Consider the following 16,024-nt stretch of genomic DNA (forward strand, 5'->3'; position numbering starts at 1 on the left):
GCGCAAAGCTACACGAAGGCTATCTGCACTAGCCGTTCCTAATTTAGCAGTGTAAGTCTAAAAGGAAGGCAGCTAGTGATCACCACCCATCGCCCATTATTTGGCTATTATTTTACCAATGAAGAGTGAAAATGGTTGTCACGTTATAATGTCCCCATGGCTGAAAGGGCGAGCATGTTTGGTGTAACAGGGATTCGAACCAGCGATTCTCGGATTATGAGTCGAATACCTTAACCACCTGGTCATGCCGGTCTGGTGAATGGTAATGATACCTGATACAATTGACTAAGGAAAGAAATAACTGTATTCGGGAAATGTGTTTTCAGTGAATTGTTTTTCTTGTATTGTTTTTGATGTCATTTTTTCCCTGAAACAAAGACCAACTACACTGACGAGCTTCGTTATTATTTTATTTCCCTGAAACACAGACCAACTACACTGATGAGCTTCGTTATTATTTTATTTCCCTGAAACACAGACCAACTACACTGACGAGCTTCGTTATTATTTTATTTCGTTCGCCGCTTTCCAATTAAATCCTCAGATTTTTTTCAGAGGTATTGTCTTACATTTGGGAACTTCAGTAACCCTCAGAATACTCTACAAATGTATGATCATTCAACTTGCACATGGATTTAGTGTGATGAAGTCTAGATGTTCAGAGTGTGTAAGTAGAGGAAGAGAGAAATAATAAACGTGACGTTAAATGTGATTTCCGTCAGTTTTTAAAGCTAAGAAAGTTGTATTTCCAGAATAGTTTAATATTTAATTACGTTACAGTAGAGAATCATAAAAGTCTTGCGTGCATGCATACACGTATTCGTGTAACAGTGAAAGTTGGTGTGAACAGTTTCTAATAAGTGCTGTGTGTTGGAACTTTTTCTTCATGTATGTCACTGCTTATGTTCTGTTTCATATCTGCTGTCATCTTAGCGTATGTTTCAGGCGTTAGTAGAGACGCTTTTGCAAACTTCTCGCGTGCCAGTTTTTAGTGTTTTCTAGTATATTTTGTTCATATTTACACAATATTAAACTTTTCCTGTTTAAACCTTTTATGTTTAGCTTTAGTTAAATTGTTTTTCAGGGTGTCGTGGGACGTGACTATGGTTACTTTAAAAAGTATTTCCAATAAACTAGTTTTATATAGTAGGCTAACAATGTCAAATATAATGTTTCATGATTCTGAGCTACCCATGGGTGTGTTTCGTATATTGTTTAGTAAGGTATGCTAAGTTTATCTCAATAAATAGGGAACTGAGTAAGTGGAGCGTTTATTGTGTGTGTGTAACACTATACATTGTACGAATACCAATATCCCTACCTATTTATTTATCTTATGAAATCAGCTTCTCGCCTGAAACAGCAATAATCTTAACATTTTTTGATGGTATTATACCGGTAGCTATCCCTAATTGGGGTTATAAATTTACAGCTTATTCTACAGTGGGTTCCCATTCTGTGAGATATTAGTTGATCTGTGTGGAGATTTTCGCTGCTTCCTGTTTTTGTGGTGTTGAAGTTATCACTTCATTTCGAATGTTGTAATTTTTATGTCGTATATATTGCTATTAAATTAAGCTGAGAACAAAATAAATAATAAATGTAATGTATCTGTATCATCATTGTATTTCAGAATTTTTTCACCGCGTTATTCAGCAGGTTCCATGCATGTTTCGAGCGCTCTGTTTATCTCTCGTTATGTAGTATATAGGTGTACACTTTCCAGTATACTGCTTTATGTTCTTTTTATTTAATTAGACTTTGAACGTTTCGTTTAATTTATAGCTTCTTCGTGAGAGTGCCACTAAAACACAAACTGTAACTGCTAGTATAAAGCTTCAGTTGGTTTAAACTAGTCAGTATTCCGTTTATACAGTGGCTTTAAATTTGTATTCAACTAGGTTATTTCGAAACAAACGAAATATAACTTTTGTTATATATACACAAAAGAAAGAAACGTAGAGTAAACATTGTTTTTTTCATAATTATTACGATTTTTTTCTTCTGGTTAACAAACTATACGGCTACAAAAAATATGTGAATGAATAATCCTTGATGTGTACATTTAATTTATTCCGTCTTTGAACTTCTACTAGATTGTCTGGCTGCTTTTATTGAAAACAGAAACAGAGAGGTCATATCTTGAGCAATAAAATCTGCAAGTCTTCACCATATCTATTTAAAGGAAGAACGTAATTGGCCATCACGACTATTTTCTGCAGTCAAAGGCTCACCCTTTTCCAGTGCTGTATATTGTAACAAATTGACTGAAATGTACGAGACCGTATTATGTGTATCAGTCATTATTTCATTCTTCAGTATAAAAGCTCAGCAATGATGTGGAACTCTGAATAGAAGAAAATAAATAACAAATAAGGCAATAGGAAAAACACATTATAACTGATCATTGCTAATCCTTTCGTTCCCACCTGCTTCGTGACCATCACAATGACCTTCAATTATTAATGTCTTTGAGTCTTTGTCCTAAGACTTTGATGATGAATTTTGCAGGAAGCTTGACCTTTATCCTTCTGCTGCTATAACATTGCTATGAAACTAGATTAGTATATTATGATGATGTCTTAGTTTATGAGTTTTTTTTTTTCTTTTGCAAGCATAATATGGATGATGTCATTTATGGTGACCTTGACTTGAAAGTCGTGTATGAAGTTTTGTTACACTCGCCGAAACAAGGAAGCTGTTATTTCTGTAATTGTTTATACTTCGTTAAGAAACTCCTTTCAGTCAATGACATCACCACTTCATTATACTCACACTACAATTCCAAGCTCTTCCCTAGTCTGTTATTATGAACACTGAGTTTTTTTTTTTTTTTTTTTACTTACAGGATACGTTTACGGAAACTATATAGTAATGTTGGTGATAATCATGTCGTGTTCATGAATTATCCAGTTTTACACAAATATAGATAATTTATCGTAATTTCTTAATCAAGAAATTCATGTCAAATGAGAGCTATTAAATCCAATATAAGAGGACAACTTGTTTTAACTCATAACCACGTTTAGTTAAAAATTCTCGATACATATAAATAATACACTGTATGGGACGACCCTGGATGTAAAACCATTTTATGAAGTTTGCTTTAAAGATGACAACCAGAACCGTTCTTTTGTACTAGTAGGCTTAAAAAGACTGTCTGGCTCTCTATGATGTCTTTGCTGTAAGGTATCTGTGATATCAGATGCCATGATGTTACCTCTGTTTTAATAACACAGTATCATCTGTAGTATTTAAAAAGTTGGAAAATCATAGTAAATGGAACAAACTTCAATTTTAAGTCTTTTAATAGTTTATTCACCATTGTTAAATTTTTGTACTAACTTTTTATCACCTGTATTTCTTCTTATTTAACAGTTGCTACTCTGCTAATTATGAAAGTCAGAATTACCACTGACTGAGATACTGGTTCGAAAAACGTTTTGTATAAAATTAAACTTCCAACGCTGTTGAACCCCCCCCCTCACCCATATTTTTTACTTTATTTACATTACATGCATTTTAGGTTTTCTCATTATATTTCCCTTAACCTTTTACCTTTTATGAAATCTTGTGATCCCCCATTATTATAATTTGTAGTTTATTCGAATTAATTATTGTTAATATTTGAACGTAGTTTTCGATGTTTATCTTGGTCGATGTTATATAAATATTGTATATACATCACCGTTATAAGATTCCTAACTGCATTTGTCGCTCTCTGCTTTATTAATAAAACTGTTAATACCCATACCAGCCGATCTGAAATACACCAAAGTTAATTTAAGTTACTATCTGGTGAGACCAATGGAAATGAAACTGTAAATCTTATAACTTTTATTGTTGTTTTCTTTGATCGATTTGCATCTTCTCCAACTCCTAAACGCATTTCTTTCCATATTTCATGTTTTTTTTTTTTTTTAGGCCACCAAAGTATTTCTCTCAATTGTGTTTCGGTGTCGTTGTTCTCTACCAATCAGGGCTTGTCTGCTTATCTCAGTCTCTAAACGTATATCCTGTTTTTCTGAAACATGGGCCACATTTTATATTATTCAGTAACTTAACGACATTTTTTATAATTAATCGAATACTACTTTTCACGATCATAGAACAATGGTGTAAAAAACGCTCGTGCTTTATTCCTGTCGCAAGAGTGATGGAAGATAAAAGAAAGCGAAAATATTTTGTGTAGATTGCCTTTAATTCGATACCAATGTGTAAAGTAAAACTGTGTGTTTTCCTACTAGATTATTTGTAGGTGGATCAATAATGAGACGTGGAGCACACTAGACGTTTCACCAAGTGCGACAGCTTGATATACTTGATGGCTCGGAAAACAAATACTTTAGTACAGCTTTTAATCACGTGAGATTCCTCTATAAAAAGTAGACTCGGACAAAAGAGAGTAAATGTGAAAAGTTGACTCTAGGGGAAAGTGACAAGCTCTTGCTGTAATATGTTATTTACTGTATGCACTATTTTTTGTTGCAATGATTGGTGTCTATTACCTGCACACACGTTACTTTGTGTACGTGATATTCGTTTACATTGATGTGAGATTACGTCATGGATGTTCTATTACATTAAACTAAGTGACACTGTGTTGTAGAGTATCATTATATTTTGATATATCAGTGAGACCTGTATGTATTTACGAATACTGTTCAACTGGTTTCGTATGCCTTCCTGTAGTAATTTTCAAACGAGACCCAAAACTCTAGCGCTTTCGAATAGTTCACTGTTCTTCTTTATTTACGTTGTCCCCGGCTGGTACAGCAGTAAGTCTTTGGATTTACAACACTAAAATTAGTGATTCGTTTCTCCTCGGTGGACTCAGCAGATAGCCTAATGTGGCTTTGTTATAAGAAAAATACCCAATCTTCTTCAAGTTATCTAATTATCTCATTTTCAAAATGGCGTTAAGCATAAATGATTTTAACGTTTTAAAGCTTAACTACCATTAATGGTAAGTTTTTAGACGTTTGAATTTAAAATAAATAATATATATACTTGTTAATCAGTGAAGGTGCTACATATTCTAGAACATTTTAGGATAACCAATGGTCATTATGACAAATATGTTGGGTTTAGATCTCATAATTCATGACAAAGCTACAGCTCCGTTGTATAAACTGCACTGCAACTACTTCTGCCCCACCCCGCTGGTACAACGCTAAAATCAGGGTTTCGATCCCCCTCGGTGAATTCAGCAGATAGCCCGATGTGGTTTTGCTGTATGAAAACACAAACACGCTACAACTTCTATAATTGGAGAAAGCGATTTATGATGTATTTAAAACAAAGTATGGCTTTTCTATTGTACTTTTTTCCTCCTTTGTTTTGTTTTTACATGTTAGTTTCGAAGTCCTGTTCAAAATTTGAGTGCTGTTCTGCTTCTTTGTTTCTTGTTTTTTTATAGTTGTTAAATCTAATGGATCAAAAGTGTGTACAAAAGAAAGACCGCTGGAAATTTCTTTTCTCGCACGCATCTTGTGTAAACGCTGTTAGTACTTTTATTGTGTTTTGTAAATCTGCTTTTATATATTTTTGTACTGAAAAATAACGCAACTTTTATTTTTCTTCTTAAATATACACACCTAGTTTGTACAGTCACGCAACATCTCCTTTTCGGTTTCGTTAACAGTGCACTTATTTCATCTTCAATTATTTTTCTTCAGTTTCGTGCAAAATATCCCGAGGACTATCTGCGTTAGCCTCTTCTAATTTAGAAGTGATAGACTAGAACAGTGGATCCCAACCCTTTCGGCTCGGTATGGCCAGGTGGTTAGGATGCTCGACTCGTAACCTCAGGGTCGTGAGTTCAAATCCCTGTCACACCAAACATGCTCGCCCATTCAGCTGTGGGTGTATCATAATGTGACAGTCAATCCCACTGTTCGTTGGTTAGCCCAAGAGTTGACGGTGGGTGGTGATTACTAGCTGCCTTCTCACTAGTCTTACACTGCGAAATTAGAGACGGCTAGCACAGGTAGCCTTCGTGTAGCTTTGCGCAAAATTCAAAACAAACAAACAAACCCAACCTTTACACCACGAAAGACCACGTTGTTATTTTTTTTCCCATGACCCACGTTTTTTTAAAACATTTCGTCTATCCTACGTACTTAGAGCCAGGAAAATTGTGACAGGTTTTGAACAGTCTCAGTTTTTATTACCGTATTTTCCGGTTAATAAGCCGAATCGCCGAATAAGCCGAGGCCATTTTTCAGCTCTGAAAATTAGGGTTTTTGCTTATTACCGCCCAATAAGCCGAAGCCATTTTTAAGAAGTGACAAGTTTCTTCAAAATGATTTCTTAGTCTCGTTTCAGCGTCAGCATGCATGTTGTGTGTGATCATTGGCGTTCTGTAGTAAAGCAGAACGTGTCGTATTGAAACAGAGATGGAATCAATATGTCATTCGTTATTGGCTCCACTCACTGTAATTAGGTAACCAATGAAATTCCAGAAACAACGTTTCACTGTAGTCTTAACATGCTTTGCTGATGGGACAAAATTACCGTCTATGGTAATTTTCAAAAGAAGAAGAAATTTCCGAAAGGAGTGATCGCCCAATAAGCCGACCCCCAAAAATCAGGTCCAAAATTTAGGGCCAGAAATTCGGCTTATTAGGCGGAAATTACGGTATGTGTAATTATTTTGTGTACTTTCGTGTATTACTTAATTAAAGAAAATTGCTCATGAATTGCCACTATTACTTTCGCTGATCCCCGGGGTTCAGGAGACCCCAGGTTTGGGAGTCGTTGGGCTTGAGAGAAGGCAACTAGTCAACACCACCCATCGTCAAGTCTTGGGTTACAATTTTGCCAACGATTAGTGTAAGTGATCGTTACATTAAAATTCCTCCAGGGCCAAAAGAAGATGGGCATGTTGAGCAAAAGGTTACGATCCTGCAACTCAATTTTGTATATCTTTATTTTTTTTTTGTGATAGGTCTGTTGTATTTGAGCCAGTAGTCGATAATTTATAAATTGACTAGCTAAAACAACTGTTTATATTTCGTCATAATATTGTGTAAGTGCAAACAAATGATTTCTATTTAATGTGAAACCAGCACTGTTCATTTGACCAGTTTATGTATCGGACCATAAACGTTTGGTAATAGAAGCTGGAAGTTGTTTTAATACGTATATTTGAGTATTAGTGATCTATTTATGGATTGTCAACATTTTTGGCAACTTAATTTAGGGGGGTATATGATGAACAGTTTACTCTCATTAAATATAATTTCTTAACGGTTTATAAATTATTCAGGCCCGGCATGGACAAGCGTGTTAAGGCGTGCGACTCGTAATCTGAGGGTCGCGAGTTCGCATCCTCGTCGCGCCAAACATGCTCGTCCTTTCAGCCGTGGGGGCGTTATAATGTTACGGTAAATCCCACTGTTCATTGGTAAAAGAGTAGCCCAAGAGTTGGCGGTGGGTGGTGATGACTAGCTGCCTTCCCTTTAGTCTTACACTGCTATATCAGGGACGGCTAGCACACATAGCCCTCGAGTAGCTTTGTGCGAAATTCAAAACAAATAAACAAAAATAAATAAATATAAGTTATTCAAATTAATATAAAAAATGTGTTATTATTCATGCGAAGGTTCAAGTGGGTGAAATGTAGTTTTTATCTTGGAAGGCTCAGCTGGGCTTACACACTTAGAAAAGTTTATCAAATGTTCTGATGAAGATCTGACATAGCATATCAAAGCATTTCTTTATATAAGCGTGTTCAGTTAAATTAAGTTATTAAATGTTTCATGATAAATTATTATTTATCATCCTATGCAGAGTTTCGTAGAAAAAGGCGACATTTGATCCCGACCGTGATGAATGTGTGAGAAACTTTGCGCATGGTGGTGACCCCTACTAACGAGTTTTTTTTTTTAATTTTTTTGTCTTGTGCCAGAGCAGTTCCTCGTGACATTTTATTATAAACCTCTCAGTTAATTAATTTTGTGTGTGTGTGTTATTATGGCTATTCATCCTATTCATACTTAACACACAAAAAAACCTGTATTAGTAGAAATTGTTTTTCAGTTGATATAATGAATTGTAATTGTTAACCGTGTGAATTTACAATTGTGAGTCTAGCACGTAATGCTCTTTATTGGTGCAGCTTTTACCAGTCATGTAAATAGGTCTTACAATACTCTAGTTCTTTGTAATATAAAGTTAAATACAAGTCGAAAATTTAAAACTTTTTTTTTTTTTGTCTTTACAAACAGCCTCATCAGCCCAGTGAGAATGCGAATCCATCTTAAATTTATATTGGTCATTCTCATAGTTCTTGGTACTATTACCACTTTAACGTATTGGATTCGATGTGGCGACATTACTTCTGCTCCATTTGACCATCTACACCGGTCTAGTTCGAAAGCTGGAATGAAAGGTAACCTATACAGTTTGGATTCCGAAGATGACAACTTTCTAGAGAACGATGCTGGTCCTTCAGTCCAGGAAGAATTTCCTTGGATTCGTACACGAGGAGGACTAAAGATTCTCGATGACATTGATTGTCATATTAACGAAGAGTACACGGTATCATGTAAACAGGAGAGTGGAGAAGTGTTTGTTCCATTTTCTTTCTTACATGAATATTTCGAAGTTTACGGAAAGGTTGTGCAACACAACGGTGAGAAACATTTCGAATGGCAACACAGTTATTCGAAGGTGTACTACCCACGAGGGAAGTATGACCCTCATGGAGTATTCATGTGGTTTGAAAACTATAATGTAGGAGTTAGAGACCGAGTTCTGTGCATCAGTGGAACAGAAGGTATGTCTTTATGTACATGTGGTTGATTTTATTGTTAGACGTTTCGAGTGTTTTTGTAAATATGAACATGTGAGGTAAAGGTATTAAAAACATGTTTTCATTCCAAAATACCTGAAAGCCAATTTTCATCCTAAAACATGATTGCTGTCATTTAGTGGAATTTTTTAAAAAAACAATATAGCATTTTTCTGTAATTAGATGTTACTTGTAAGAGATCAAAATACATACAGAGTCAGATTTAGACCCTTTCAGACCCTTGCATGGATTGAACCCTCCACCTCTATATCCAGTACTGCGTATAGAGCAAATGGTTACCTCCTGAGATAAAACAGTGTAGTCTCTCTCTGTAGGCAGTGTTCGTAGCTGTAAGATTACGTAGGACGGTAAATGAGGAATAGTAAAGACAGAAGCTTAAAACGAAATGAATAACAATTTTAATGTCCAAACCGACGTTTAGGGCCAGACATAAACATTCTTTTAGGATGTGGACTGTACATATATTGGTAAAACTATGACTACGTGTGGAACAATAAAACAGAAATCAAAAACACATCACATGGGTAACAATATAAAGGTTGCGATGTAGATAAAAGCACAAACTAACACTGTTGAGGAAATCAAACATATTTGGACAACTTCGTATTTGTAAAGTTAAAGCATTAAAAATAAAATTGATTAGAGAAGAAAAAAATTAAAAGTTAAATCTGAAAAGCAAATTGCATACATTTAGTGTGACAAAGTAACGAAAAAATATGGTGTACAAATAGTCATAGAAATAGTTCAGAATTGTATATATATATAATCTAACACGCTTATGAGTTTTCATATTAAATATTTGAAAAACATCCATCATCAAGCAGTTCTGTTAGTCAATTATTAACTTGGAATAGCTCAAAATATTTCTATATGCACAAATACATATATCCACATAAATGTGTACACATACACACAAATATGTATTATTTACACACACACGTTTAAGTACGCATGAACACCCCCATATATATATGAAAACTAAAAATTAAAAAAAAGAGACACATCAAAAGGAAGGATAAATCGAATTTTACGCAGCATATCCTAACCTTAGAATGAATTTAATTAATTGTAAATTCATTAAAAAATCGCAACCACAATATAAACATCCAACACTCGGGTACAAATCATAAGATGGATATTTATGATAAATATCCTGATTTTTAGGGTACATTACTTAAAGACCCACCTCATGATTTGTACCCCGGTGTTGGATGTTTATATTATGGTTGCGGGGCGTTATAACGTGACGGTCAATCTCATTATTCGTTGGTAAAAGAGTAGCCCAAGAGTTGGTGGTGGGTGGTGATGACTAGCTGCCTTCCCTCTAGTCTTACACTGCTAAATTAGGGACGCAGATAGCCCTCGAGTAGCTTTGCACGAAAATTCAAAACAAACAAACAATTATGGTTGCGATTTTTTCATGAGTTTATATTTAATTATTTATATTTACATAAACGCACATCATTGTCATGACTAGTAGCCTGTACCGTCACTTCCGTTCAAATATTAACGGGTTGTTAATATTTTTCTGTTACTTCTAGCTACTGATGTAGGTTGTTGTGTAGAACTACCAACCATGACGAGGATAAGATACCCGATATTCACAATAGTGTGTGTGTGTGTGTCTATATATATATATACATACACAAAGACATGAAAATAATTACTATAAAGGAAAATGTTTTATTCATGTATGAGAAAGTGTGTGGAGAAGAAAGATTAGTCTCTGTTCTTCTCTGATCTTATAGGTGTTTTACAATTATATTGATCATCCTGGTTGAAGCGACGAGAAACATATTACCTTTCAAAATATGATGAATATGTTTTCAAAACGCCCACTTTCATGCGGTCAGTCTCGCCTTAACTGTAGATGATACAGTAAATAACTGACTTGGATATACAAGAAAATGTTATTTTTAGGACTAGCTATAGATATTCTCTTATCGAGGAATTACAAGTAACACAACGGTCACAAGGTTAGGAAACAGGGATATTAAGTTAAAGGTAGGATTAGCTCACGTGGAGCTGATTAATTACAGTGCTATATTTACACGCAACAACAGGTCCTCACAGAATGCTTAAGAAGTAGAACCATTCTGAAGGATGTGGCAGTAATGAAACATGATAGAAGAATGATAGCAAAAACCATAGGAAGTTTGCCTTTTTATAAAAAAAAAATTTGCGAGGAGAAGGCGACTTTCTATATGACGCGGTTTTAACTTTTTAAAGATATTTTAAGGTATGGGGGTAAAGTAACCATGGGCAGAAATGAAGTTTTTCTTGTTATCAAGTCATTCTCTTCGCAGAAAGGGTGACGAGGACGTAATAAATGATAATAAGATAAAGGATATTTAAAAAAAAAAAATTATGGCTGGCATCAAATAGACAACAGATAGAAAATCGAGTCTATAGTTTTATGGTAGAAGTAATCAACTTATAATAAACGATACTTATATGAATGTCCAAGAATGACATGATGTGAAGAGAGAGATTTTTATTAAACAATAAAAATTAGTGATTAGTCTTGAAACTGATTCCTTAGAGTAGGCGTTATCTATATTCCATCAGTATGTCGCTTATAAAAGTTAAAACTTGGTCATGAAACGTGGTGAAAAAATATGATATTAGACATAGCCGAGTAATACGTTAGTCTGAAAAAAAAACATTATTTTCCTTTGCAACTCTACTGTCTTGTTTGTAGTTCAGTTCGTTGAAAGAAATGTTTAAGAGCTACCTAGGTAAGTGTTAACAATGAGTTTTATACTGAGATACTTTTCGACTCTGGTATTATCTACGAAACATATATTACTGTTTATAACTGCAGTAAAGAGAAAATTATAATGCTGGATAAATGGGAATTAACAACAACATGGAAAGCACATGCAATTTCCATGAATGTGGACAGCATGTATTGCGATAAGAGACAGAACGGTATTAAGGAATGGAGATACGAGTTAGTTTGGCAATAGTATCACATTCTTTTGTAGTGAATTATCGTTATGTTATCAGAATAGTGAAACCTACTGGGCATGTTAAAAAGGAATAAGTGAAACGAACACATATGAGTTTATTTTACTACCATGTAGAAATGTGCTACTAAAGTTTAATGTCACATAATATCAATATTGGGCAGAATTGTCACTTGCTGACTCACAGATTACGTGTAAACTGTTTGTAACTTCTGCGATCTGACAGATCTGTTTCTAGTTTTAATATAATGGCGGAAAGCGATTAGTCGGCAGCATCCACCGAGCTGTTATCGTCTAAATGAATATTAGGGTTTAATTACCACTCTCGTAATGCTTTTCGAGGTCTTTGTGCTTTGTACGCAAAACATGAACACTCGGGTTCCCAGTCCAGCCACACTATAACTTGGTCACAATGAATCACTGATCATGAATTTCAATGTATGTTAATTACATTATATTTTGCTAAAGCTCAGTGAAGATGAAACATCAGTATTTTAATCAGTTTAATCAGTATTTTACGTGTTTTTTTTTAAGGATGGGGAAACATTAATGGACAGACAAACAGAAGTCTTGGTATCCACATTAAACAGTTGTTCTGAAAGCTTCAAATATTATTTTCTACCTCTTAGGGATTTTTAATGTGGTGCAATTTTTCAATACTTCTGAAACTTTCATTAAATATTATGTACATTGTAAGAACTTGCAAGTAAAAGGAATGAAGAACATTGTTATATCAAGTTCCAAAGCTCATTGGGCCAGCTAAAATCCAACCGCCATAGTAGTGGTATAGATGCTATTTATATCATAAACTTTCATAACAGAGACTGTTATGGTGTGAACTACATAAAGTAAGTAAATTACATCTGTTTTGTTTGTCCTTTACAAATTGTAAGATTAGGAACAACAGCATATCATTTATTTTATTTTTATTCGAATTAATTTTACTACCATTTTGAAGAGCTGTCGTGTTGTACCAAACAGAAACCCTTCCAATAATTAAAGCATGAAACGAACTTTCTGTTGTCAACGTCTATATAACACAAACCACTTGAAGCGTAACGTCCCTAGTATATATTGTTTACAACTTTGTTTCAAACTCATAAATCTAATTAGATTGTTTTATAGCTTGTAATAGATACTTTTTGCGAGCTTGGCTCATCTTATGGAGGCCCAGCATAGACTGATGGTTAGGGCGCTCGACTCGCAATCTGAGGGTCGTTGAATCGAATCCTTGTCACAGCAAACAATTCCCACCATTTCAATTTGGGGTGCGTTATAATGTGGCAGGTGAATTCCACTATTCGTTGGTAAAGAGTAGCCCAAAAGCTGGCGTTGAGAGGTGATGACCAGCTGCCTTCCCTTTAGTTTTACACTGCCAACTTAGGGACGGCTAGCGCAGGTAGTCCTCTTGTAGCTTTGTGCGAAATTCAAAACAAAGAAATTTATCGATTTTATTAAATCATGATTTGTTAATATTTAAAGTTCTAATGGAATATATTTCGAATATATTTTTAAATGTCTGGTTATGCCTTAAGCATAATATGATGATGTCATTGCTTATGTATTCTGAGCTTTTATGATCGTTTTTACATACTTTTACCGTGCACCAACGTTTACCTTTTGACGTCACTGTACTTCGCTTTCAATTGCACGTGACAGCTGGAAAGATTTACCGCATGTGGATAAATGGCTTGACGTTCTTTGTCTTCGTCTTTAAACACCAACGTGGAACTGTGAAGTATTGATTCAACATACAATCGTAGGTTTGTTTTACTTTATTTTTACTTACGTATTTATTAGAAGAGAACAGCCTTAACACTATTTACAGACGTTTTTTTTTTTTACATTATGAAAAATGGCGTGCGTTTAGAAACGCATTGACTGGAAATTCCTTTGTAGATAATATGCCAAGAAAACTTTGTATTACACTCACCTGGTGTGAAGGAAGAATGTGTTTGTGTGTATTTACTGTCAATTTCAACACCACGTTTCTATTATTGAAACGAAACTTGATTTTTACTTCTCTTTGAAAAGAAAAACAAACAAAATGATTATCAAAAACAAGTTACTGTAATTGCTTTATATGAGTAGTAGAATTTCTTTAATAGGAATTTGTATCTCCATGTCATATATAAAAACAGATATTATAAATACGTATTTTGAGTATGATACATTCTTCGTTACAACGTTTGTATTTCTTTTCATATATCATTGCTTTGCTTTTGTGACACATAAACCAATACTTTTACACTAACTTGTATAGATTTTTTTTCTAAAATATGTTCGTAAAGTTTTGTCTAAATTCAGTGGTTTTGCTTTTATTCTTTCAATAGCATTTTTTACATCTAGTCAAATTTTATATTACGTAAAAATCGTTTAAAAGTTCAATATAATTTAAAATTTAATATTTGTTTATCTTCATATTTTTTTCACTACAAGCAGCGTTGCGGATAAAACGTAAATAAATACCAAAACTCATAAGCTTCATAACAGGTGTTCCCAAAATTTCTCATCACCCTCCCTCAGAATTTTTCATATCCTGACTGAGGTCTCCTCACTCCATGAATCTGTAGCTACGTTCAGAGATACTTACTTTCATTGGAAACAACATATTTTGAAGAATGAATCAAAAATCGACTTAAAATCAACAACATTGTGTATTTTGTATAGTTGCCATGGCATCTCCGAAACTCTTCAACTTTTGCCTTATAACAAACTGGTAGCAACTGAAGCTAGATTTTGGCTTAAGACGTGAAGATTGCCTATGTAGATTAACCGATGATCTCAACAGGTTATTTTAATTGCTGAAAGCATATTCGAGTTAAAATAACGAGAGTTATCGGGTGATAGTGGCGTCGTTTTATTATATACTTGTATAACCTAGATTCCATATGTCAACCGGTTACCTTTAAAATTACGCCTATTTGTCAAAAGTAGCAAAACAGAACACTTTCAAAGCTGGAAATTAGCACATATACACATTACTTGTCGAAACGTTTTGCTGTGAATACAGACTAAGTTAACAGGGAAGTAAAAATATTTTGTCCCATATGGTGAGATCTCATGCTTCCTTGATACTACTAAGGGTAGTGTGATGTTACTTGGGCGCTACAAACTCCAGTAAAACATTAGAATATGTATATATATATCCTAGATGAGTGAGTGGATAATTCATTTTACTTGCGTTATGAAAAAATGTCACTCATTTCTTAATGTTTATGTATAGGTATATTTCATGAAATTATTGACTTGGGTTATTGCGTTTCGGTAGGGCCTTGTAAAGTTTGTATAGAAAAATGTGCTTAAACTCAGCGAAACACCTACACGTAGCGAACCGCATGCGAACACTCACTTTGCCCAGTGGTTGTCTCCGCTCGTGGCAGAATAATTTGCCGTATACCTAGAATAAACTCTAGAGACTAGGCACTTATTGGTAAATATAAAAATTATGGTGTTCGCAGGGACTCTTGCAAAGTTTTTTTACAGCTAACCGTATTTTAGAACTTAGTATTTACACACCTACGTAATGGGTAACCTTAACAACAACAACAAACTTTATACTTGGGAGACAAAAACGTTTTTGTGTATTAATTCTGTCACTGTTATTTAGTAGCAATATAAGCTACACACACATATTTAAGATATATTGAAGTTAAATCATGTGTTATTAAAAATTATCGAGTTACAAGATGGCATAATATCAAAAAAAAGGTAATCCGACACTATAAAGTATATAAACCTGACACGGATGTTACGCTGCTATCAAGACGAGTGTCATTAGAAATAGATGTATTGCTATCAACAACACGAGTTTTAATGTTGACAACTCTTTCAATTATACAGTACTACACGATTGAAAGTGACAAGAAAAACTTAATTTTCATTTGAAGTTTGTGTAATTATTTTAAGGTTTTACGTTTATAAACCATATGGATAAAATCAGTGTTTGATCTCTTTTTTTATGAGACTTTCTGTACACTTTAATTACAAAAATATTTTTGATGTTTTATTAAAATCATTTATTGTTTCATACCTTTAAACACGTGTTTTAAACATATCATAAGCAAGATTTTAAACATATCATAAGTCTTGATGAACGTAAATAATTTCGTCTAAGTCACACTGACATTATATGTAGTGAAGTAAGTTTTAGGTAGTGCACTATATTGCAATGACTTGAAACTCCTTAACTAGCGAGGCCCGACATGGCCAGCTGGTTAAGGCACTGGACTCGTAA

The 16,024-nt window shown here is 34.2% G+C and overlaps 1 protein-coding gene across 5 annotated transcripts in view; it reads left to right on the forward strand.

Moving 5' to 3' along the window:
* The window catches only part of LOC143223030 (D-glucuronyl C5-epimerase B-like), a 162,227-nt gene that overhangs the window by 40,033 nt on the left and 106,170 nt on the right, over window positions 1–16,024 (forward strand). For all 5 annotated transcript variants that reach the window (XM_076450404.1, XM_076450407.1, XM_076450405.1 and 2 more), the window contains one exon: window positions 8,232–8,782. In XM_076450404.1, the coding sequence (XP_076306519.1) occupies window positions 8,232–8,782 (551 nt within the window). The remainder of the gene's footprint in view (window positions 1–8,231; window positions 8,783–16,024) is intronic.

The sequence above is a fragment of the Tachypleus tridentatus genome, chromosome 8, assembly GCF_004210375.1.
Source record: "Tachypleus tridentatus isolate NWPU-2018 chromosome 8, ASM421037v1, whole genome shotgun sequence".
Lineage (NCBI taxonomy): Eukaryota > Metazoa > Arthropoda > Merostomata > Xiphosura > Limulidae > Tachypleus > Tachypleus tridentatus.